This window comes from Pagrus pagrus (genome assembly GCF_965226575.1).
Source record: "Pagrus pagrus genome assembly, chromosome: 16".
Classification (NCBI taxonomy): Eukaryota; Metazoa; Chordata; class Actinopteri; order Spariformes; family Sparidae; genus Pagrus; species Pagrus pagrus.
Genome location: NC_140200.1, coordinates 14,812,775 through 14,837,828, shown reverse-complemented (window position 1 = coordinate 14,837,828; position 25,054 = coordinate 14,812,775). Strand labels below are relative to the sequence as shown.

At 40.5% G+C, this 25,054-nt stretch overlaps 2 protein-coding genes across 5 annotated transcripts; one reads left to right on the top strand and one right to left on the bottom strand.

Annotated features, from left to right (window-relative positions):
* Positions 1-972: 972 nt before the first annotated feature.
* On the bottom strand, positions 973-17,822 carry mia3 (MIA SH3 domain ER export factor 3). Of its 3 annotated transcripts, XM_084377999.1 has the most exons (28): positions 17,597-17,821; positions 16,126-16,259; positions 15,942-16,028; positions 13,686-15,813; positions 11,750-12,079; positions 11,243-11,391; positions 7,870-8,001; positions 7,621-7,642; positions 7,442-7,530; positions 7,266-7,343; positions 6,978-7,088; positions 6,823-6,894; positions 6,626-6,730; positions 6,399-6,521; positions 6,217-6,304; positions 6,057-6,109; positions 5,842-5,932; positions 5,582-5,720; positions 5,219-5,381; positions 5,084-5,119; positions 4,910-4,977; positions 4,152-4,237; positions 3,768-3,881; positions 3,035-3,097; positions 2,901-2,947; positions 2,748-2,816; positions 1,924-2,308; positions 973-1,757 (listed from the first exon to the last, which is right to left on the bottom strand). In XM_084377999.1, the coding sequence occupies exons 1-28, from the start codon at positions 17,715-17,717 to the stop codon at positions 1,501-1,503; spliced, it is 5,340 nt and encodes a 1,779-aa protein (XP_084234125.1). In that variant the 5' UTR covers positions 17,718-17,821; the 3' UTR covers positions 973-1,500. The 3 variants fall into 3 exon arrangements, with proteins under 3 accessions (XP_084234125.1, XP_084234127.1, XP_084234126.1); XM_084378001.1 differs by lacking the exon at positions 3,768-3,881 and having other exon boundaries at positions 17,597-17,822; XM_084378000.1 differs by lacking the exon at positions 2,748-2,816.
* Positions 17,823-18,986: 1,164 nt separating this feature from the next.
* On the top strand, positions 18,987-24,652 carry taf1a (TATA box binding protein (TBP)-associated factor, RNA polymerase I, A). 2 transcript variants are annotated; one of them, XM_084378003.1, is made up of 11 exons: positions 18,987-19,145; positions 19,781-19,944; positions 20,247-20,410; positions 20,715-20,828; positions 20,932-21,130; positions 21,372-21,493; positions 21,857-22,015; positions 22,258-22,324; positions 22,466-22,589; positions 22,709-22,863; positions 23,725-24,652. In XM_084378003.1, exons 2-11 carry the CDS (start codon positions 19,818-19,820, stop codon positions 23,769-23,771), a joined length of 1,278 nt encoding a protein of 425 aa, XP_084234129.1. In that variant the 5' UTR covers positions 18,987-19,145; positions 19,781-19,817; the 3' UTR covers positions 23,772-24,652. The 2 variants fall into 2 exon arrangements, with proteins under 2 accessions (XP_084234129.1, XP_084234128.1); XM_084378002.1 differs by having other exon boundaries at positions 18,987-19,260.
* The last annotated feature ends 402 nt before the right edge of the window (positions 24,653-25,054 follow it).

Sequence of the window (25,054 nt, the reverse complement as noted above, 5' to 3'; positions counted from 1 at the left end):
CCGCTCACAGAACACAAATAAATACTAAATTAAAGTTAAAATTAAATCATAAAACAACATAAGGATGTAATTTCCTAACAGTTTTTATTGTGCAATATAGTTTTATGTTGTGTTCGTCTATGGCTTTATTTTACGAGCCATGTTCTGCTGCTGGTGTTGGTGTTTTAGGAAAGAACTGTAGAACGCTGTAATTTACAGACGCACTAAGGAGCAAGTGAAGGTTTTTTTCTGGTGATCCGTTTTCTAAGTCTGATCTCTCCTGTTTTTATGACTTTGGAACGGGTGAAAAGAAAATTTTGCCAGGATAAAGTTAGTCCGGAGGAGAAAAAAACATGAACTTGTGGTGCTTACAGCGATCACATTAAAATAATTTTGCAGTAACACATCGCTTCAAAACCAGGCAGAAATCTTAGATCTTAAAATCTGGCCCAGTTAAACCAGTTGTCTGCTCGGTGGAAGAAAAGAGACAAGATTTTTTTTGGCTATTTGGGTAAACTGATCCTTTGAGCCTCTTACATCTATCTATCGTAATCTATCTAAATATAGTCACTCAGTGTTTTGGTCATGCAACAATGTGCCCTAATGCCCCAGATTTGCTGTAATCGCTCACAATGCCAGACAAGGAAACGTCCAACCTTTTAAGTACTACAATAGACCGTCCATGGGAGCTGAATCTCTTTGAGCTATGAGACCATGGTTCCACATGTTTGGATCAAAGTGATAGATTATCTTAAACAAAAAAGCCAAATAGACGGACAGATGCCTCGAATTATTACTGATATTCTACCAGTGTTTGTTTCTGCTTCTCACGAAACTCAATGATGATCATGAGCAGAACTGAAGTTGATGTATGAGCACAGATGTATGCCTTATTTTTTCAATAAAGCAAAAGCCTCAAGACACATGTTGAAAAAGAGAGCCTGTGTGAAAAGCATCTTGTGAACTGCACCCACTTGATAACATAACACTGACAGCTTTTACATTCTTTATTATTAAAAGTTCTACCAACATAGTAAAATAAGTTATACATCTGGCCATCAAATTACACATTTTGCTTTACAGTCGGTTCTAGCGCAACAGCTTTGGGAAATGATGGTATTCCTGAAATGCTCGAAGCTAAACCTCCCTCCCGTTTCTCCTTTTTTAAAATAATTTCCACAGGAAATGACATTAAAAAATTCGCCCCTTAAAAATCATTGCTATATAATTTTTTTTAAAAGATCAACAGAAATGAAAATCCTCTGGCTTATAATGAATTATTATTGCACAATAAGCTGTTTATAAAAGTGGTAACCCTCTTTAACTCATATTCATTCAGACACAATTATTGATGATGCTTTAATTAAGGACCATGTTTTTTTTTTTGTTTTTTTTTAATAAACATAATTTGCGTTTTTTCTTTTATAACTGAAATAATCATGACCTATGTCTCTGGATCTTGGTTGTTAATGTGATGCTTTCGGGGTAAGTTCAAGTCCTCTGCCGTAGCTGGCGGCATTTTTAAGGCTTGACCATGGCTGGCCTCGCTGAGTCCTGAGGGGCCTCCTGCTTCACATGCAGGTCCTGTCCGGGGCCGCTGTGAGCTCCTGCTGAGTTCTGGAGGGCATCGTGTGCAGGCTGACCGTAAGCATCACCATGTGCAGGATGGGGAGGGACACCTGGAGGCAGGTTCATTGGTGGGCCCGTGTGGTCACGTGGTCCTTGGTAGCGCATGTCAGGAGGGATGGGTGGACGTGGTCCCATAGGTCCACGGACAACTGGACGGAACAATTGTGAAGAGAAATATTAATGATATGATGGGGAGAGACGGGCCGAAAAACATTGACAGCGAGTTCATTTCATCTTATTTGGGTCTTAACACTCAAACTAACCAGCACTACTCAGTAGCATGATGATGTGTTGGAAAGAAAGAGCAGAACGCACCGTGTTGCGGAGGCACCGGTCCAAAGTGATGAGGCAGAGGGGGACGGAAGTGTGGCAGTGGTGGACCCCGAGGATCAATGACATGTCCAGGGCCTGGCCTGGGGTGGAAGGCATGTCCGTTGGCAGGTCGAGGCCCAAACTCTCCTCCCATCGGTCCAGGCAGGGGCATGCCTGGGTGTCCGTTGGCTGGAAGTGGAGGCCCATGAGGACCAGGCGGAAAGTGATAGGGGCCGGGTCGTGGAGGTCTGTAAGGTCCAGGAGGTGGCAGACGGCCGTGGGGTCCAGGAGGGGGGAGCTGGTCATGGGGCCCAGGGCCGGGTGGAGGTCCTTGGACCATGGGGCCTGGCGAGTCCCTGATCGGAGATGCTAGGAAGGATCCAGGGCCCTGAAGAAGACAGATGAAAGCAAAAAAAGGTAATTTGTTAGTCCTGTGAGTGATGGATTAAAATATCAGTCATGCAGTGAAGATCCACAAACCAAATTACTCCCAACAAAAAGTGCATTTTGCCAGGGCTCAATCACATGACCAGCAACCACACACCATGATTATTTGGATGAAAAAAACAAACCACTCACATTTATTGAACCTCTGACACACATACTTGCAACATTCACAGTTCCTAAAAATTTCCAAGACACATTTCAGCTTAAGTTTAGACCCATTCAGTGCTGTGAGGACAGGTGAAACCACACGCTCAGCCCAAAAAGTTAAGTCATCCCCAGTGAAGCAAAAACGCCTTGAACCTCCTCCCAGATGCAGCTTGAGGGAAGAGGGGGTGCTGGCATACACCTTCACACCTGGACTGAACAGCCTCTATACTCACTGGCTCTGGACTCTCTGTGGAGGCCTCAGCCTGTGTCTCTGCTTTTATCTGTGGATCTACTGCTTGTGTCTGTTTTAGAGCAAGGACATACATAACGGACATGAAGGTAGGCAAATATAAAAATGAGTCTGATCAGGTTAGAAAAACACTTACAGATATGTCCATGTTGGCAGGTGAGGAGCTACGGGGGCCCATCATGTCTGAAAGAGGAGAAACATCACAGTGTTGGAGGTAGGTACAAAGGAAAAGGTGAACTCTTTAGAAAACAGAGACGGCAGAAGACATACCCATCCCAGACATGTGTTTGTTGTCAGGGTAACGACCATGTGGGTCTGATGGAGGTCGTGGACCTGAGGGGAGAGGAAAACAAGATTCAATGAAGAAGGACATCTCTCAATACTAGAGCACTTTTCCAGGAAAGACACAGATGTAAGAGAGAAATGCAGAGGAAACTAAAAGGGAAAATGTTGGTCATCGCTACTCGAGGACAATCTGAGAGGAACAAAGTGATCTGGATGAGTTTAAAGCCCCTGAAAACTTTTGAAATTGAATTTTCTTTAATTCATTGCTGCAAAAGCCAGGATCAAAAGGTTATACCTGAAAAAGAAAAACCCAACCACTTGAAATTAGGCTCATCTGCTTCATCAGGACGCTTATGCTTAGACTAAGAAGCTGAATGAGTAAACATGTTTTTAGGGGCTTTAAAGAACAAAAAGATGAAGCAAATTTGAACAGCAACACAAGAAAAGATCCTCCACAATACAGACATTTCTAGATGATTCAACTGAAAGAAACAAGAGCAGGAAAACGGGAGTTGAAGATAGAGGAACCAGGAAGAAGCGGGATGTAAAACACACTGGGAAGAAATAAAAGGAAGAACTCAAGAAGGTGAAAGGGCTGAAAGGAAAAAGGAAGTCAGGTGGGTAAGAGGAGAGAGTGAAGGACACCAGGCTGCAGCAGAAGGATGGTGTCCAACAGTGGTGAAGATCAGAGAAGGTGAAGTAATCCGCTGGGACTCACCATACGGGTCAATTCTTCGCCCCACTGGGGCAGAGGGAGGACGCCTGGGACCCTCTATCATTAGTGGAGGGGATGGTGCACCCCCACTCACAGGAGAGGGCCCATATGAATCACCTGTTATGATCAAACCATCCATTTACTGAAGGAAAACAAACGGCTGGTAATACACAACTGGTGCAAAGAAGAGCTCCTCGGTCCAGGCTCTGACTTCGAAATGACAAATGTACAATCACAACAACCTCCTTCTCATTTAGCAAAAACAAAATACAGGAAAAAAGGAAATGCAGGATTTTATTAGAGGACAACTTCTTCTTCTTAAAGCTCTGGAGGATTAGAACTATCTCAATGAAAGATAACAACAGGCAGGGGTTGTGGGCGGGTTACCTTGGCGAGGGCCTGCATTTTGTCCAGAGTTCGGTCTGAAGAGAGGAGCGCGGCGCTCGTTCAGTTGGGAGGTCAGCACAGCCAGTCTGTTAATGGGCAAAAGAAAGACATGTTAGATGAAAATAAGTGGTGCAGGCTAACTTTTATTTTTATTATTGATTAATCTGCTGAGTGTTTTTTCAGAAAATGTCTCAGAGCCCAAAGTGACACCATCAAATTGCTCCTTTTGTCCAACCAACCACCCTAAACCAAACCATATAACATTTACAATGAGATTACACAGAGAAAATGCTCACAGTTAAGGAGCTGGAACAAGTGATTTTGCTTAAAGGGAAAGTCCACCCATATTATACATTAAAGTGCGTTTACATGTCTTGGGAACTACTACTGCATGTATGAAAATGCTTTGTTTGGCTCCAGAGAAAGCTGCATGTAGTCTGATAAATTTCCTCCAGTGATGTGGCTGAAAATGCATTGTGGGTAATGTAGGCGCCAGGTATTGAAAAGCGGTCCGGTGGTCTAACATTGCACTCCTATAACACTGTTAGACCTGTTATAGACAGTTTAACAACTTCTTCTTTTTCTCTTTCAAAACCTGGCACTCACAACGCAATTTAACCACGGAGTGACATCACTGGAGGCAAATTACATGCAGCTTCCTGTGTAAAACTGTCGGAGTTATCCTTTAAATTTCTGCTGTACTACCCGGAAACCTTCACACTTTACAAAAAAAATTAAAAATCTGTAATTTTACTTACTTCTCACGGAGCTTTGATGCTTCGAGCTTCTCTTGATTGAGAGCTCGCTCTGCATTACGAGCATTTACCTGGAGACAGAATAAAAACTTAATGTGCAGGTAGAATCTTATTATTGAACTGAAAGACACTGTTTAAAGCATATTGACATTAGTGCAATCAATCTGTGTAACATACCCAGTTTGAGTGAGTTTTGTTTTCCTGTTCTTTTATCTAAAAAAAAAAGAAGAAAGAAAACAAAAACATTCAGTTATGAATTTGTCTTTTACTTGCTCATTTAAAAATGACTACATCTTTATTCTGAGAGTCTACCTGCTCTTTATAGACTTCCTCAGTCTTCTTCATCTGATCCTCCATTTCATTAATGCGTTGCCTTAAGAGTTTAACTTGCTCCTCGGCCTCGACAGCCTTTCCTCCCACCTCAGTAAGCATACTCTCTTTGCTGCGTCGCTCCAACTCTTCCTTCGTTAATCTCCTGTGAAGCCGCAGAAACAACTCTTTGAACGACAGTCACACATCTTCTCCACTTCAAAGACCCGTGCTTTTAATCAGGAGATGTTTGACTGGATTATGCTAAAACTGTATAGCTAATTCATATTCATGATGGTGAAATGACAGCAGATTATTCTTCAGCAGCTGATAAAAGTGTTGATCAGCTGTCACGGCTTCACTTACTGCTGCAAGGCGTTTTCCTTCTGCTGATACATTTCGACCATGATTTCATTTTTCTGCTGGAGGATTTTGAACTGGTTTTCAACATGGCTCTTCTCGCTTTTGAGGGTTGCGATTGCGTGCTCGAGCTCCTGGTGTTGCTCTGTTGCAAAATATAACGGTGTGTTTAGAGAGAGACAGGAAGAAAGTCATTCAGAGGCTTCTTGTTTACTCAACTTTGTTAAGAAAACCAGCTTTAATCAAAAGAAACATAACCAACATACCTTCCAGTGACTTTCTCGTCTTTTCTTCGCTCAGCAGTTTGCTCATGAAGCGGTCACGCTCTTCTTCAACCACAGAGAGAGTGGTCTGGACCTGGTTTGGAACATTTAAAACAAAATAAACACATTACTGTAAAAGCAGGTTAACACTTACAAAATAGCAGTATTAATATTTGTCTTCCAGTTCTACGTTGAGCTTTGTTATCTTGACATCTTACCCGAGAAACATCCATCATCTGTTTGATCCGGTTCTTTATGGCTGTCTTCTTGTCTGAAAAAGACATTGAAAGTCTGTTAACCACTTGGTGGGATGCTGAACATCATTTATACTGCGACTGACAACACAAGCACAGACGCTGAAGTTAGTAACAGACTCACCAGGTGCAACTTCTCCATTGGCTAAAACTTTGGTGTCACCTTTTTGGGAATCGCAAGCGTCCAGGTCTGCCAGAAGTTCAGACAGCACCTGCCAGGAGACATTTTTATGTCGGTGTTAGTTAATAATTTGATGCAACCATGAAATATTGTGATTGTAGTTTTCAAAAAAAGACAACCCTGACCTCCACGTTGTGATCTTTGAGCACCACCGAGTCCTCCAACTCTTTCTGGGCCTTTTGATAGACTTTAATCTGCTCGCTCAGCTCCTTATGTTTGTCCTCCCAGCCCTTAATATTAACCTTTAGCTGTAAGAATAGGAAAAGTCATGAGAGGGCCTCAGAAAAACAACATGTAGAATTTTGCTTTTCATCAGATCATAATTTTAGATTCAGTCTACATGTTGTCTTACAGTTTTATTTTCTTCTTTCAGCGCTGCATAATCTTTCTCAAGACATTTGTGCTGAACGTTTCGGGCATCTTCCCGAATCTTGGCCTCATCCAGGAGGACAGTAGTCTGTGATAAAGACATGCAGTTAATAAGAAAAGCTGAAACCACAAGCTTCATGTGATCTCGCAATGTGCGGAAGATTATGCAACGACTCGTACCTTGGCAAGAGCTTCCTGAGTCCTTTTTCTGCTGAGCTGTAGCTTCTCGTTTGACTTCTCCAATTTCTCGATCTGTTAAAAAAACCCGTCAGGCATCATGAATCTGAGACAACACTTGAAGCTGTGACAGGAAGTTAAACATATTAAATAGTTACCCTGGTTTCATTTTGCAGACAGTTTGCCCTCTCCGCTTCAAGTAGTTTCACATATTTGTTCTTTTCCTCTGCCATGTTATCGTTTAGTGTCTCTGCCTCCAAAACTTTACTCTGCAAAGACGTAACAACAGAAATTTCACTGACAGTTTGTTGACAAAATGAGAAGCCATTTTAAGTGACCTAATGACACAAAACATCCAAAAGCAATTTACAGATACAGCAGGTACACTTCCTCATTCTTAAAAACGCACACACAGCCACAAGACAGAAACAATCCTTAGTGCTCACCTCAAGGTCTTGTATCCTTTTCATTGTTGTACTAACTTTTTCTTTTGACTGTTTTTGACTTTCTTTCAGTTTTTCAGTCTTTAAAAAAGAAAAAAAAAAACAATTTAGAAATCAAAACATTCACTTTAACCAAAAGTAACTTATAGATATTTGATCACATTTTATTTGAAGCTCACCTGTTTCTGGAGTTCAGACATTTTGGTGACAGCATCATTCTTCTCCTTTTTGAGTGCCTGCATTTGCTCTGTCAGCTTTTTTTCATCCACTGTGGCGACAAAAGTACAAAATCTTTTAGACTTTATGCTTCTGAATTTTTGTCATGTAATGCAAAATGAAAAGAACAAGTAGGACTCACCAAGGTATTCTCTCTTCTTCACCTGAAAACGTTTAGAAAACAAATAAAGAAACAAATAAGTGGATCAGTTTGATGTCTGATCAATACAGTTTGTAGCAGCGTGATCATCAAGTAGTAATTTAAGGTTAATCACATCTTCAGAATTAAAACCAAACTCAATCTAATTTTATGCCATTTCTTGTTTCGTTGTTGGCACATCATAACACATGTTTTGAGAAGAGATGAGAGAAGCAACAGTACAACACTTACTGCCAACACGGTCCTCCAGAAGAAGAGGGTGAAGGTCACTACTCCAATCAAAGCGGTGATGACAACAGCTTGCCAAGGACAGCCATACAAGGTTTCCCCCGGCTTCCACTCTTCTGGGAGTAGTGAGATTATCTGATGGCACACAAACAACAATATTCAACAGCGATCAAAGACATGATCAGCAGTAAGAAATGCAATAAATGAGGGGAGAAATGTTATCGTTGCCCTTCTTACTGTGATTTAAATCTGAATATTATGACGAGACTAAAAATAGAGACAGAGAAACAGAGTCAATATTTGTTCAGTGAGACTCTCTAATGAACATACAGGAGGTTAATCTGCAAGACAACTTCTAATATTTACCTGTACCCTTAGAAACCCTGTATTCATTAACGTAAATGTGATGAAAAACTAAAGAAAAGAGTAATGAGTGATCTGTTACTCCATTCACAACACTGAGAAGAAAGCTCGTCAAGATATCAGAGCATTACCATACAATAATAATAAAACCAGGTACAGTAGCAAGCAATGTCCTTACACCATGTATTTCAGGTAGTGTCACAATTGCAGTTACCCTTCTGGCATCTAGTGATTCTTCTTTGTTTTTGTTTGTTCCCAATGACTGGTCACATATTATAATATTTTACCACCAGCCCTTTCAATAGAAGAATCTGATCATTTGAATGACAGTTGTCAGGGCATAAAACCAATCATCTGTTGAACTTAAAATATCAAGACTTCACTGTCCAACAATAGCATAGCCAGGCAAAAAAAGGTTCAGATGGAGAATTTAACTGAACATGACCCTAAAAATTGAAAGCCAAATTAAATCATTGATGTGGAGAATCGTGACAGCCTTAGTATAGAGGGTATTAGGAAGATTACTGTGAAAATTGCTGTTAAAGTACGTCACTGGGGCAGGAAACCAATGTCTAATACCCACTTCCTACTTCCAATTTCAACCAGCGATCATTTAGACCACAGGTGGGGTTTATTTTCCACTTAAATCAATTCAGATTCATATCAACAGCCAAAATGGAGCATGATGTGACCACTTCATTATCGTCCAGTCGTACCAAGAAGAGTTCTGCTTATTGCACCAACCACAAAGTAACCTTTGAACTGAGCGTGAGGCCATTCAGACAGGAACAAACACACTCTATGTCTGTAATGAAATGAAGGGATTACAGATAAATCACCACCACACATTGTGTGGAAGATTTGACACGCTCGCTTCAGCCCTTCCACTCACCTGCACTTTAAAAGTTTATTATTTCTAATGTAGCAATGCAGAGAGGCAAGACTATAATCATGCTACATTTAAGGGAATTCAAACTCGCATCTAAACAGAAAAGAAGATACTAAAAGACCCATGTGGAAGTTAAAGATCTTTTGTCAACATATAAGGAGCAACATCTCCTGCATGTGGTCGTTTGGTGAGTAAATAACGTTTGGGTGAATGTGCATTAGCCATATGTTCAATAACACGTAAGCAGGCCATGCTAGCATAAGTATTACACACAGGGATCAGACAAGCTAATCTTTTCACTTACATGTTGCAGCTGCTTTAGAAAAAACACGTAAACGTGATCCGGTTCCATTACAGGTCGGGGTATTGTATCACTCTCCATGCCAGCCTTTGAAACAAGAGCGGAACTAGCCCGAGTATGCTAGTTTGACAGATATTAGCTTGCTAGCACGTCAACGTTAGCTATCCTCTTAAGTTAAGTGTACACTGAAGCTAACGTAAGCTGTTAGCGTTAAAGGCAACACGGTCTGGAAAATAAGAAATGATGTCCTTGAGAACCACGACAACGTTAGATAGTCGACACAGGTGCTGAGTAGGACTTGGCAACAACAGCTGGCTGACGTGAATTACAGATGACTCGTCGTATCATTCACTATCAGAAAATCAGGCGATGAGCCGGAGACGTTAGCTGAGCTGGAGGTTCAAATGAGGACAGCAATTTAAGTTAAAAAAAAGCGATTAGGAAGCAAAATTAACGTGACAGCACAGAGTTCATCTTACGACTGTGTCTTATGATAGCTATCTGCCTTTCCATGCCACAATACGGCCCGCCGGGTTGTGCTAGTAGCCAGCTCAGCACCGGCTGTGTTGAACTTCAGCCTACACCGCGACAGTCAACAAGACAGGGGGAGGGCCGCGGGGCGTTCAGGGACAGTCGGAAATCTGACTTTTCAATGTAATTACTGACTGTATGAATTCAGGAGAATGTAAGTGCTCACATTGCTTTAGGAGAAATAGCACAGTTATTAGTGACAATACTTTTTTAAAAATATATATCTGAGGGTTTGTTCTTCATCTCTAAGTAATATTTGTATTTGAATCTTTTTGGGACATCCTCATTATGTCATTACATGATAAACAACTATAAAATGAGGCGAGAACCTTTTAGTGAGCATATTGAAATTGGACCAGATTTTTGGCTTTCTCAACCTTTTTTTTTTTTTTTTTTTTTTTTTTTTTTAAATGGGGAACTTTTTCATAGTTCTAATATTGTTTCAGACATGCCATCAGCATGTGTGGTTTGCAGCATTCAGGCACGGTCACACATGCAGGAAATTAACAGTGGGGAATATTTGCCTCCCGTTCACTTCCATTCTATACGAGTAAAGGGGCAACGCGAGGTTGCAGCTATGACCAATAGCAAAAGGTGTGTGGGTGTGTGTGGTTGGGCCCCTTAAACAAACTACAAAACAGAAAACCAAGTTCTTTGCGCGTCACATCCTGCACTGCCCACATTCAACATAGGCAGGCAATGGACATTTGCCGACATTCATGAATTTGTGACCGTGCCCTTCTTCTCCATGGATGATTTTGTGGATCCAAAGGGAGAGTTCATCCAGAAATCAAAAACACAGATGTTTCATCAAACCTGTAATGCTATTTATCCATCCAGATTGTTTCGGTGTGAGTAACTGAGTTTTGGAGATACCGGCCTTCAAGTTGTCTGCCTTCTCTCGAATATAATGGAACTAGATGACACTGCTTGTTTTACTCCAAAAAAATACACTTGACACACTCAACAGCAGTGTCTCTTTCCAGAAATCTTGACCTGGTTACTCCTAGTTAAAACCATATCACCATGCACCACTCATGGATGAGAGGTTAGCTAACCACGTCAACTAACGTTACTGCTCAGCCGAGGGGCGCGCCATTAAAGTACACTTTCAGTGCTGTCATAAGCACGAGCCTCTCACACCAAATCAACTGATGGATAAAAAGCACTACAGGTAAGAGGAAAAGTATGAAATTTTGATTTGGAAGTGGACTGTCCTTTTAAATGCTAACATTTAATCACTTTAGCAGACACAGCTTGCTTTCACAGTAGCTTATGATTCTTTGACTTACCTCAGTGGTCCATTCTGTAGTTTTACTCTTCACCATTGAAAGGATGCAGCCCATGTAAACAACTCCATTTGAAAATAATCCCGCTTGTTCTTCTTCTTCTTCTTCTTCTTCTTGAATATCAGGCACTGGTTCAATGGTGTCCACAGAGCCTGGTGGAACACAATTGACACATGAGCTATGAAGAGAGGAAGTGACGTGTTTTTCATCCAATGCATTAGAAATAAGTGTCATGTGATTATCAGCAACAATCAAAACCAGGAACAAGGACAGAACAAGACTCATATATGACTTTAACGTGATAAATTCAAAAGGTGGTGGACCTTAACAGCTGACCTCAAGAATGAACTTTTAAACCTACTTGTGCTATTGTAACCCATGTCCAATGAGCTCACAACAGGCCAAAAAAAGTGATGTTTTTTTAATAATTAAGATGAGGGCTTGGCAGAAATAGTACTCCAGTCCAGCGATCCTGAAAGATTAAAAGTTTATGTCATTTGGCTTACTAACCTGAAGGCGAGTGATCAACCTCAATACCAAGGCCTATGTCCAAGGGATTTTCCAGGGTTGCTTGAGGGACTTTCTGCATCTCTTCTGATGCACTGAAACTTGGCTGATTGTCTTTGTTTTTATTAAAGTGTCTGCCATCCTCCTTCACACTGACATCCGGTCCACTGTGCACCTCATCCAAAACTATCTGCTCCTCCTTGGTCTCTGCTGGGCTTTCCTTGTGATCTGTTACTGTCAGGTTGTTGTCACTCTCAGCCTCAGGGACGCCGTCAATCTTTTCTTCTTCAACAATGTGGGGCGTGTCATCTTTTATGTTTAATTCATGTTGACCTACAACAACAACAACAACAACAATAAAATCAAATTAGGGCAATTAGGGATTAGTCAAAGAGGTACATTTCCAGGTCTCTCCAAAAAGTTTCTTATTAGAAAGGACTAGATTCCTGATAGATCTAATTTTTTACTTGTTGAGCTCTGGTTTTGATTAAACATATTTGCTCTAATTACAGCAGGTGTGGTCCATGGCTTAGTAACGACTGCAGTGTTTGTTTAGTGGGAGGTCAGTTTAACTCTTTAATGTGAGAGTAAACACTGAAATGTAGGGCTAATACAGTCATCAACAGCAACCAAACTATTTTAAATCATGAGTGTATGTGTACACACTCTACTAAATTGCATCTTGGCTGCTGCAGGCGAGAGGTCAGCCAAAGCACGATACTGTTGGATCAAATGGCTCGAGCTAGCTACCACACTGAAAGTCAACTTATTTAACTTTGCAGAGCCCACAGAGCCTGAAAGACAAGTACATTTAGTAGAGTTGAAGTGGTTATGACTAGAGCTGCTACAACCATTAGTCTAGTAAATGATTAGTCGATCCAAAGTAAATTACCAACTATCTCGCTAATTGATGAATTGTTTCAGTCATATTTTGAGCAAAAATATCAAACATTTGATGGTTCCAGCTTCTTAAATGAAAAAATTTGCTGCTTTCTTTATCATTCATGATGGTAAAAGAAGAGAGAGAGGGTTTAGACTCTAGGTTGGACAAAATTTGAAGACGTCACAGCTCTGGGAAACTGTGATGACCATTTGTCTTTTTATTTTTTTGCTGTTTTTAAAAAAAAATTTTTAGGCAAAACAACTTAGCAATTAATCATTAAAATGCTACATACTGTAGAAAGTGAGATTTCCTTCCTTTTTTGATTAAGTCTAGGTGATATTTAAATACTGTGAAAGTTTCAAAACAATCCACAGAGACACGCACACAGCTGTATGCAGAAACTGTGTCTCAAAAGGTTGTGATGTCAAAACTATACTGTCAACACCCTCAGCCAAAAAAATTGGTCTGCAGCAATGGATATATGTATGAACATTTTCTAGTAGACATCCAAGATAAAAGTGTAAACCTGAAAATGAGCATAATATGATATCTTTGAAATGATCTGCAGATCGTTAGGTGTAACCTGAATGATGAAAAACAACTAGGACAATATTTCCAGGGTTAAAAAAGGTGAGGTATCAAATAACTGGTGCAATGATCTTCTCTTATTGTATGGCCAAGCAAAAACATATTTCTTTTTTTTGTTCCTTGCTGGCATTGAATTGAAACGCTATCATAAATGGTCACTTGAGACATGTCCTGATACCAGGTGCGAACTACAATCCCTTTAAACAACAATCAGGATATATCAAGAAACAAGATACTCGTCTTAACAGTGTCTGAAAGGACAATTCAGGGCGGCTTATCTGCAGTGCCACAGTATCAAATTCAGCATTCACTTCATCTGCGAATCATAAGCTGATGCAATAGGCTGTACTTGTCTGTGAAAGGCCTCTATCAGTATTTAAAACAGAATATTACCAATCACAAAGGAGTCAATCCTACAACCCTTATCTATACCAGATACTCAAATTAAAATAATAAAATCAAAGCTACCTTGGTCATCAGAGGAGGGTTTCTCCGTTGCCAAAGGCGTGCTGTCACTGGCTGTTGAATACTTCTGTCGCAGGCTGAATGCAAGCTCCTGGAAGTCATCCAGTATTTCAGTCTCCTCATCTGTGTCCATGTGTTGGTCATAATGTTGTTTCGTGCCCTGGCTATCCAGCATCTTCTCAATCTCGTCCAGGATGGTGTTCTCAGAGGCTTCCAGGATGCCCTCAAGTGAATTTTCAATGTCTTGCGTGGTACCAGTGTGTGACAGACGGGTGGCCTGCATTTCTGTGTCCAAGTCAGAGAACATGGCTTCCAGTTTGAAGAGATTATCGAGACCCAGAAGCTTCTGTATCCGTTCCATTTTCTCCTCCGTGAAGTGATCTCGAAGAAGAGTGAGTCTCAACACGCTATCGCTATACTCTGGCTCTGGAGTTGACACAGTGGGCAGCGTATCTTCGGGTGAGGGTTCGTCAGAGTCTGTGTCATTTGATTGTGAGAAAGAAAGTGCATTTTCATCATCAAGTAATTCTTCCTTCTCCTCCTCTTTCTCTGCATCTTTCTCTTGTTCCAACTCCTCTGTTAGAGGCTCCTCATGAATCTCTGGTTCCTCCACAGGTAATTCTGGTTGACTATCATTACTCGCTAAATCTGTGACTAAATGGTCATTTATCTGATTACGTAGGCTGTCCTCTATTGTCTTTTCAGCATTGTTGACATCTGAATTCTCTCTAGCGAATGGGTCCAGCTGTGTTTCAGTTTCGGTACTGGCCAATTCTTGATTGGTCGCCGTTTCGTTTTCTGCCAATTCATTGTCGTAATCCTCATGCTGCTCCACTGCAAAGTGACCGTCCTCTATATCTGCGTCATCACTATCGTCCTCTGAATCTTTTAACACTTCTCCCTCTTCCTCCTCCTCCTCCTCCTCCTCCTCTTTGTGCTCAAAGGGTTCATCAGCTGTTTTAACATCTGATAGTCGAGCCTCAGGAACAGCAGAAGTATCATCTTGTGATACTCGATCCACTGGTATTGTACTTTCTTCTGTTGATTTCAAGGTTTCCTCCCAAGCGTCCTCGGGTCCAATCACTTCTCCATCAGCCTCAGAGTCACTGTTTGTTTCTTTATTATCCGTCTGTACAAAGTTGAAAGGAGGATCTTGACGAACTGGCTCTACGTTCTCTGGATCTTTTGGTGACTCTACTGATACCAGTTTGTCTGTGTCTTTCTTTGCTTCCTCAAAATGCGGAGGGGTTTTTAAAACAACTTCCTCTTCCTCGTCGTCATCTTCGTCATCTTCCTCCGAGCTCACATCATGCGCTGTCGTCTCTCCCCCAGTTACAACTGAAAAGACAGCATCTCCAAATGTTGTCCACATGTTCTTCTCCTCTGCGGTCTCTGGTTTTTGGTCATCTGTTGCTGGAGGACTCTGTTGCTCTTTGAGGTGATCAGATGCTGGCGCTCTTTCTTCAGAGAAAGGCAGCAACGGAGTTCCAACAACAACATCAACGTCATCTTCGGGAGGATTCTCCATATACTCGCTTTCCTCCTCTTCATATGGGGTTACATTCTTGGTGATGTCTTCATCGGTGGTGACGGCATCAAAAGTTGTTCCAAGCGTAGTTTTTAACTCAGGGATTTTCACTTCTTCAGAAATTGAGACTGGGTCGTTTTCTGAAACAACATCAACTTTGGCCAGAGATTCCACTTCAGATTTTGCAGGTGTATCTTTGGTTTCACTCGTTTCTGACAAAACATTCTCAAGAACAGACTTGACTGGGTTTTCTTGCACAACTTCTGTGTCTTCTGCAGCTCTTTCAGTAGCTGCTTTGGACTCTACTTCTTCTGTAGATGGTGATTCAGCTGCAACTTGGGGTTCTGTTAAAGAGGCACTTTGATTATCTGGGACTTCATCAAGCTCCTCAGAGCTATCATGAAGCTCGGTTTCTGTTTCACTGTCAGTTGCCTCGTCTTCTGATGGCTGTGTTTCTTCCTGTGCATCCTCCGCCACTGGGCTTTGGTCAGATGTTCCCTTATTTTCATTATCATTCCCCTGCAGTGAGGAGCCTAGTAGTAAATCTATGTCGTAGTTGTCAAACCTATCGAATCCAGTGTCAAAACAGACGAAATCTGTTTCCTGAAAAGAAGACAAAAAATTTATTTATAAAAAATGTTTTGTTATTATGTTGATCGTTTGAAAGCTCCACTGTATTCAGACTGCATTTTGACTAATTTATTCAGTGAGTCAGCAACAGATTTTCATACCTCTGCAGGAATTTCATGTTCTTTGTCGGTATAAATGTGGTTAACTGCAAGAAGGTCCTTTGGGAAATAGCCAAAGACACTCCCAACCTATCGACAATACAAGAAGAGGACATGTTGAGTATAAATAAACAGCCGAACTCGGATGTATCCACTCCTGATTACACAATAACCATAGTATACTTACACTTCCGGCCCACATGTCGCCCCTTCTGCCTGACAATTTGTAGTATACATAGATAGTTTCAGATTTCTTGAAAGACAGGAACCGACAGTCGGGTCCTGAGAAATCTGCCACAGCTTTTCCCCGACACAGGAGCACTGTGAAGGCAAAATAAGAAGCATCAGCACTGTGTCAGAAAGGTATGCTTTATCAAATTGTTATTTCTCTCGTACTGCTTATTTCAAGAAAGCCAAATGCCAAATAGGAAGCTAGTTTTCATGACACATCCAGACAAAATGGAAATAGAGATACATGGATTGGATTCACTCATAATATTGATTCATTTGTTGTGTCATTTATATTCATGATTAATCAGTTGAGCATTTGGTCCCAATGTATCGAAAACGTCCCAAGCAGACTATTCAAATGTCTTGATTTGTCCATCGTACAGGCCAAGTCTCAAGCATGTATGGTATAATGTAACAGCAAAAAAATCAGCACATAGTCACAAAGACTTAGAAAAAATAAGACTCACAACACTTAGAAAAGATTAAACTGCACGCATTGTCTAAGTGGCATGTCACGGTAGGTATTAAAACCCAAATCTCCTGGTTTTAGTCCACATATGTTGATTAAAAACATCTCTTCATAAAACAGGAATGAATAGCACAATAACTCATCTAGTTATGCCTTTGTTTTAGGTGTTAATCAGTCTAGTCTTGACTGTTTTATGACTTACAACCAGCTGTCCCAGATGAAATGTCGCCAATAAAACAGTTTCTTATCACCTTGACAAGCCTTTTGTTTTGTTGTGAACACTTCGAAGATATTTTAGGTAACAACAGCTGTAACAATCCCCCTCAGGCTTGTCCTGTGTTGGCTTTTCTCTAACAATGCACCCTGAAACAACCCTGTGTTAAAAGTACCTCAATCTGAATTCTCCATCAGTTTGTCGCCTTAAGCTAACGTCAGATTTGAGGTAATTGCTGCCTAGAGGGAGGTTAATTTGCGTTAAGTAGCATTAGCAACAAGATGAGAAGTCACAACCAAAGTCAGTGTTGCTTAACAATAGAGCTAGCGAGGCTTGTACTTCGTTAGTTAATGTTAACTATTGTTTATTCAGGTGCTAGCAGAGCTTTTACCCAACAAGCCGGCCGGTGGCTAATTAGCTAGCCGCTAGCATTAGCTGCTTCCCTATCGATCCGTTGAGGCAGGCCGGAGCTGCCAGGCAACCAGCCAACACAGGCTGCGTCTGAACGAATAACCTTCCCAGGCTAACGACTAACGTTAGTGTTAGCCTCCCGTGAATTTAATAAGCAGCACGCAGCTTAACAGCATCACAACAACTCCCGGAGGCTTTACAGATAGCATATATCGACTGGCAACAGGTCAAGAGATAAGGCGCAGTTTATGGCTAGCTGTGGTATCGGGATGTGGGAAGAAGCATCCCTGAAGTCCCGCTGAGCTAACAGTCCCAACGAGCCTGGAAACTTACTGCTGCACTCCTCATCGGCGCATCTCTTAAAGTCGGAGAAACGTTTCTCCAAGGCTGCGGTGGAAATAAAATTAAATAAAAGTAATAAAAAGCCTTGTCGGTAGAAGTGTTTTGCTGCCATGTTGGCAGTTTTGTTGACTGGCTTGATTCTGCTGCTGGAGCATGAGCACTGGCCACAAGGAGCCGACACGTCAGCAGATCAGATCCGGCTGGGTGTAGGCACGGAGAGGTTTTCACAGCAGCAGCAGGGATCATCAGGCTGCTTCAAGGGACTGTGGGAAACAATATGTCAGACAGATGCAGGGACAGAGAAACTATCAGCCTCATCGTTCATGGATGAATCCATCACACATTCAGACATTATGATCACAAAGGTTTATGAGAGTGAAAAACTGGGTTTCCTTTTTATAAACAGGTTCTTTCTTGTTATATAACATGTTTATGACTGTTCACTCACTAACATTTAAACTGGTGCATTGTGATGTCATGAATCATCCCCAGAGCCCATGTGTAGTTTAGAGTCAAGATAATAGAAGATTAAGATGTTTATTGTCAACAACAAGAAACAAACAAACAAAAAACACAATACTTAATAGTTTAGCCTTTTTTCAAGATATCTTTATTATGCTTTTCAACATAAACACAAACAACCACAACACAACAAATGTACAAATGTACTTATTGTAAGTCGCTTTAGACAAAAGCACCTGCTAAAAGCCCTAAATGTAAGTGTAAATGTAAATGTAAATGTAACAAACAATGGCCACATTATCACAGTCTCCGTGCACACATGGATAAGGAAAAGCTCAGTCCCGTTACATTTGGCAGTTATCAACAAAATAACATCTAAAGAGAAAGAATACAAAATAAATATTTATAAATTTGAATAAAAAAAACTATTACTATTCCACCTCACACCCCACTCCTTTCAACATAATATGTGTTAGTCATTTAAACCGTATAAGTAGAGTGTCTTAAAAAAAATCATCAATTTTACATTTAAATCTGTATGTTAGATATTCCATTGGTATTATCTCAAACACCAGTCTGTTCCAGCTCGCAATTGTAGGTGGCTTATTAGCCATCCACCCTGAGAAATACATTTCTTCGGGCAGCAAATGTAAATAGATAGATAGATGGATAGACAGAGTACTTTACTAATGACAGTGCTAGTAATATAAAAAACACACAAATACAAACAATAAAAAGTACATGTAGGATGATATCTGTATAAGTAACTGTATATATTAGTTTATTTTAGTATAGTATATTCTTATGTAAATATTACCCTTATTGTGCTAAACTGTGCAGTAAAATGACAAATAAATACCAAGCAGTGGCTCGGAAGAAGAAGAAGAAGAAGAAGAAGAAACGTGCCCCGCCTTTTCCGGTCACAACAACCAATAACCGTGTAGCTTTCCTCTCTACTTCCGTTTTTGCTGTATTGACTAGCTATCAACATGTGGACCTTACAATAATCTTCAACACAAGACATCGCATTATAATTCTCTTTTTTCCCCAAGAACAACAGAGATTCGAGTCTGAATCGGTACTGTGAGTTGGACTTGAGCGTTAGCTTCCCGTTGCAGGTTAGCTTAGCCGTTAGTTAGGAGCTACACATTGTTTACCTCCAGTGGCATCTGAGTAACGTTATTCCTCAGCAGGTAGGAACTGAGCTACCCTTATTTTACAAGAGATAAGCTTGGATATGCCTCTCCTGTCGACAGATATATCATCTAATAGGGGTAGTTTGTCGGAGGGAACTTTTATTCAGCTAGCTAAGTAGCTTTATTCGAGTTAGCCTCGAATAAAAACACCTTTACACATGTAGAATAAAGTTAACTGACTACTAAAATGCTGCTACTGGTGTATCAGTGTGTGCCAAGTAACTATTACACCTTAATGAACTACACACTATGAATGATAAATCGATTAAGTGATTAGTTGATGGGTCATACTGAAAAGGCAATTTGAAAACATCAACTTGGACTTTCTTCCACATTTTTTCTCACACCTTCTGTCGTTTTATTGTTGAAATGATTAATTGATGAATTGAGCCAATAATCAGCAGATTAAACAATAGTTAAAACAAACATTCAGTGATGATTCATGGCGCTTGAAGCTGGGGAATCATTATGTCTTGTTAGTAAGTTGCTCACTGACACATATTATTTTACCCTGCAGGTAAAGGCAGCTATCTCAGCCGAGTCTCTGGCTGATAATGGATGACTTGGAAAAAGAGCTCGGGGCTCTTGAAGACGTAGAGGATGACAATGCTTCCTCAGATGACAACTCCTCAGTAGTGAGGAAAAAGTCACAGCTCCCTCTGGTTAATCCCACGTGTCGAAGTGAGTGTACAGTACCTGCATACATTGTTCTGCTTACACGTAGAACCTTTTGAAGAGGGACTGATAAATCATCTGGGCTAATATATTTGCTTACATTAACCTATTGAAGATATATGTCGATATCTCTGTATATTTTTCAAGACAACTTAGTGCAACTTTTAAATATCCATATTGATATCACCATTGAAAGTCCCAAAGATTCACTGCTACCAGTCCCATATCACTCTTTGTCTATAGGTAATAATGTTTATGACAAATGCTATTTATGTCATCAAATTATAGTTTTGCTTTTTTATCTTTAGAGACACCGAAGGAAACTGGGTTTCACCAGAGTACGAGAGTCTGTCTGGAGCAGATCAGAGAAGCCCTGCTGCATCACAGATGGCAAGAAGCAGCAGAATACATGGCGTGTTACTCACAAATGTTAGAGGACACGACCAACGGCAAAGCTCAGCAGTGCAAGGAGGTAGATTTGGTTTTGTCTGTGTTATTCTTTTTTTGTGTCATGCAGACAGGGATAGAGACAATATTTTTAATGTAACAGTCCAGTTACTACACATAATTCTACAGAACAGCAAGAACAGACAGTTTGCCACAAAAGCCCTTTTTCTAAAAACATACTTGAATTATTTTACAGTCATCCAGGCAAAATAGCTTTGCAAAGATTGCAAATATTTTAATTGAGTCCTTTAATAAATAAAATATTCGTTATGTAAACAATCTGATAAATCATCTTGATATTAAATCTCTTTTTGCAACTTCCACCCCAGCTTATTTGGAGAATCAGCACTGAGATCCTTCACCATCACCCAAACTCAAAGCTGGAAGACTACAACAACATCTATGAACGAATGAAACACTCCGGAGTTAAACATTACCTGATGGTATGTTAGCTGGTAGACCTGACGACACAGTGCACTGCCATGTTGCATTACTTTATTTTACATTACCGAAACACATTTGAGACGTGTCCCTTTGCATCTGTAGATCTGTCTGGAACATTCATTCCACCTGATGCTTAACGGCCACATCGAGGATGCAAAGCGTCAGCTGTCTGTTGCTGAAAGTTGGAGGCATGGGAACGAGTCAGCAGCTCAGTATCAGAGCACTAAACTGATCCAGGCCTACAGGAGTTTACTGGATTACATCATCTGGTGTGACAAAAAGTTCACACACTCCCAAACTGGTAAGATGATACGCTTCTTGACAACCAAAGCATCTATTATTCATTTATATCCATTACCCAGACCTGCTGCAAGCTCTTGTGTGATGTCATACTGCCACCTACAGGTCAGACACAGCAACTACTCGTATAAAAAAAGAGCGATAGAGTCATTCGACTAAAAGCCCACTTGTGCGATTGAATATTTAAAAAATCTTGGTATTTTTGTCTCACACACAGTGTAAACTAATCCTTCTGCTCTCAGATTATCTTGTCTCTGGTGACAACCAAGACATGCACAGCTACTTCAGACAGGCCTCCGTGAATATAAAGGAGATTTTGAAAAGTCCGGGCGTCTGGGATCCCTTCATACTGAGTTATGTTGAGGTGAGCACTCAATCCCAACTGCCCGATTTAATTAAAGAAGCATATCACAAGATGCAAGAAGCAAAGATTCACTGCTACCAGTTCCTGAAATGCAATATATTTTGTTGTTAAATAGTACTCCTGAATTGTGTGCTGTCAAAGAGTAAATAGTAAACCGTAGATCTACCTACCTACCCTTCATTTTGATCTAGAAATCATCAGACTGTTTCATAGTCCGGATTAAAGAAATAATCTTTCTTTCTTTCTTTCTGTCCTTCATGTTTTCAAATGTTACTTCAGACTTGTTATTGTTTAATTTCAGGCCAAATTCAAGTGGGACGTCGCTGCTCTTCTTATTGTTTAACCGTGGTTGTATTTTAACAGATGCTGGAGTTCTATGAGGATCACGAGGAGGCTATAAAAGTCCTGAATGACTACGCTTATGACAACACTTTCCCACCCAATCCCAACGCACATGTCTACCTGTACCAGTACTTAAAGCGGCACAATACTTCAGACAGGAAACTGATGAAAGTATTGAAGGTACAACTGTTAATTAAAAGCACTGTAGCTAAACATGTAGTTTATCTCTTAATGGTACATTATTGAATTATTGCTTTGTTTCTAGTTTGGGTTGCGGTTCATGATACTTTAAACAGTATTTTAATTTGTGTATTTCTGATATTGTAAAGACAGATATACAACTGTAATGATGTGAAACTGTGTACAAGTTATGGTATTACCTGTTAAACTTGTCCTTAAAATGTCACTTCTTTACACTGCAGGTCCTTCATGCGTTAGTCCCGAGCCACGAGTTGATGTTGGAGTACAGCTCTCTCCTGCTTCAGTCAGGTAAAAGCAGGTTTGATTTTCATTAAATATCTACCGTGTAGCAAAAAGTTCAGTCTTATCAGGTTTTTATTGATATAAAAATTCAAATTCATGTTTCTCGGTTCCATAATGTCCATTATTGTTGTGTTTTGTTCTCTTCAGAGAAAAAAAGTGACCCCCAGAAAGCGTTAGGAGTCATTCTGGAAATGCTGGACTTTGCCTGCTGGAGAAGCAACCTGGACGTATGGAAGAGATTAAAAGCCATTATTCAAAAAATACAGTTACAGTACGTATAAACTGTATGGGAAATTGGAACTTCTATTGTTGATTCACCTTAAAGGACACTAGCCTTTTTTTAATATGTCACTAATTGTTGTATTTCTGTATATTTGTGTATTAAATCAGAGAGGACTGGAAGGATGTTGTCTCAGAAAAAATGGCGGCAAGAAAAGACTGGTGGCCTGCGCTGCACTTCACAAGCTTCCACGCCAGTAAAGACTCTGAGGAGAACCCGGAGCTCATGGAGGTGAAGGCGTCACTGACAAAAGTCCTTTGCCCAGGTAAGAAGATGAAGAAAACCTCCAGATGTGTATAAAATCACATCAGGATGTTAACTGTAACGTTAACCATTACTTAAGTCAGGCCTGAATGTTAACTGTAATTACACAGCAGAGATTTTTAGACACAAGAAATACTAACAGTCATAACATGCTAATTTTCAGAGGGATCACATTTTATAAGCTGTAAACTTTGCATTTTACGATTTAAGGGAAGCCTGAAGATAGATAAAAAAAGAAAACTCCACATGGTTATTGTGCACCGGAAACTAATACCAATGATAGAACTTTGTGTTTTATTAGTTTTTCCTCAAGATAAATCAATAGAGCTGCAACAATTGATAATTGCCCACCGTTAAATGAACCTGCAACTATTTTGATAATCGGTTTGAGGAATTTTTGAAGGAAAAAATATGTCAAAATTCTGATTACAGCTCCTTCAATGTGAATATTTTCTGGTTTCTTTACTCCTCTATGACAGAACATATCAATCGGTCAGATTAATCAAGAATGACAATAATCAGTAGTTGTAGCCATAGCAAACAATAACGTTGTTCTTTATAAACATAATGAATGCTTAATAAGGTAGTTAGATCCATTGTCTTGCCTCTTGCACACCATGGAGCTCTTAAAGGAGCAATATGCAAAAAACAAAACAAAAAAAACAACCCAAACTATTAACAGAATGTGAAGAAATAAGAGTTTCAACAACACGTCAAAGCACACACTTTGCAGCAGTAAGCAGTTACTCTGGTGATATGCTGCCCTTTGTTTGTAGCACGTATTCAAGACGTGGCTATTCTTACATATTGCATCTTCAGTGTAATGTTGCTTCACCGTTCATCAATGTCTTTCTCCTTACAGACCTCATGCTGAAGTACTCAGCTGGACAGAAAACCAGTGGAGAGTGAACTTAAGAGAAGAACTCAGACAGAACATCAAAGCTGTGTCAGATTCTGCTGAGCTTCTGTCAGGAACCACCCGACAGAGGCGTCGCGACGAGGAACAGTCTCTACAGAGTCTTTAATAATGCACTTCTTACATGAAGCTACATGTGTAGATATGTGTTGCCAAGGTCAAACTGGAACCCCCATATTTTTTACTTTTTCAAAAATTGTTCCTTCATGTTTGGTAAATTGCATCTTGAGTTTTATTATGGATGCACAGACTGGATTGTCCACCACGTGGAGCTGTTGTTCTGTAGTTTATTCAGTGGCGTTCAGCCTGGAGGGTGACCACTTAAGTGTAGCTCTGAATGTTCACGTTGGTTTCATGGTTTGTGTAAACATTTTAATGGAAGCCGAGTCAGCTGATCTTTGACCGCGTTTTAAGGCCACAAATGAGTGTACACAACACACAACCTGAGGGCTTTTCTTTCTGTCGAGTCTGATGTCATGTGAGAAAAATCAACACAGACCTTTAAGCAGTGTGACGAGCAGAAGTGGGACAGAGCATTGACAGGTGGTTGCCGCTATTATCTTTGAAATATTCAGATGTTTCCTCGAGTATTCGTGCTTTTCCTCAGAATCTGAGAGATGCCTGCATTAAAAGATCGTCATTTCTGCACAGTTTATCGTGCTAATACGTTGTTTAAATCTATCGCTGTCAAGTCGGAACGTTTCAGTGTGCCTTGTATCTTGTACATTTTGATGCCATCTATTCATTTTCTGTGAAAGAAAAAAAAAAATGTTCGTGCTAAGAATGTTTCAGGACTTTGGCCTTCAGACACTGTGCTTACTCTCCTCTGGACTGAACCATGAAATAAAGTCTTGCATCCAGCAGCAGGCCAATTTAATAAGTGGAAGTGTTTGTAATGATTCTGTTTCGGCTTGCCACAATGTTGGCCATGCAGCAACTCGCTCAGCCGTACTGTGTGTGTGAGTGTGTGCGTGTATGTGTGTGTTTCTTTGCAGTCATTACATAAACCAAAGCCCAAAGCACTTGCCCGACCACAGGAGCAGCTGCAGAAGGGATCTGGGAATACACAACACATGTCGTTTGAAAATTCAAAACTCGGGGAGCAGTGAAGAGGATCGAGTTAGGAGCTGGTCGCTGCTTTGTGTCCTGGCTGTGACCTTTTCAAAGGTTTCTTCTTTTTTTTTTCAGGGCTTTGAATTTTTTAATCACCTACACAGATGCTCACAGTTGAAGCAGCCATTGCACTGTTCCTTCTGTCGTGGAGCGGCTCTATTGG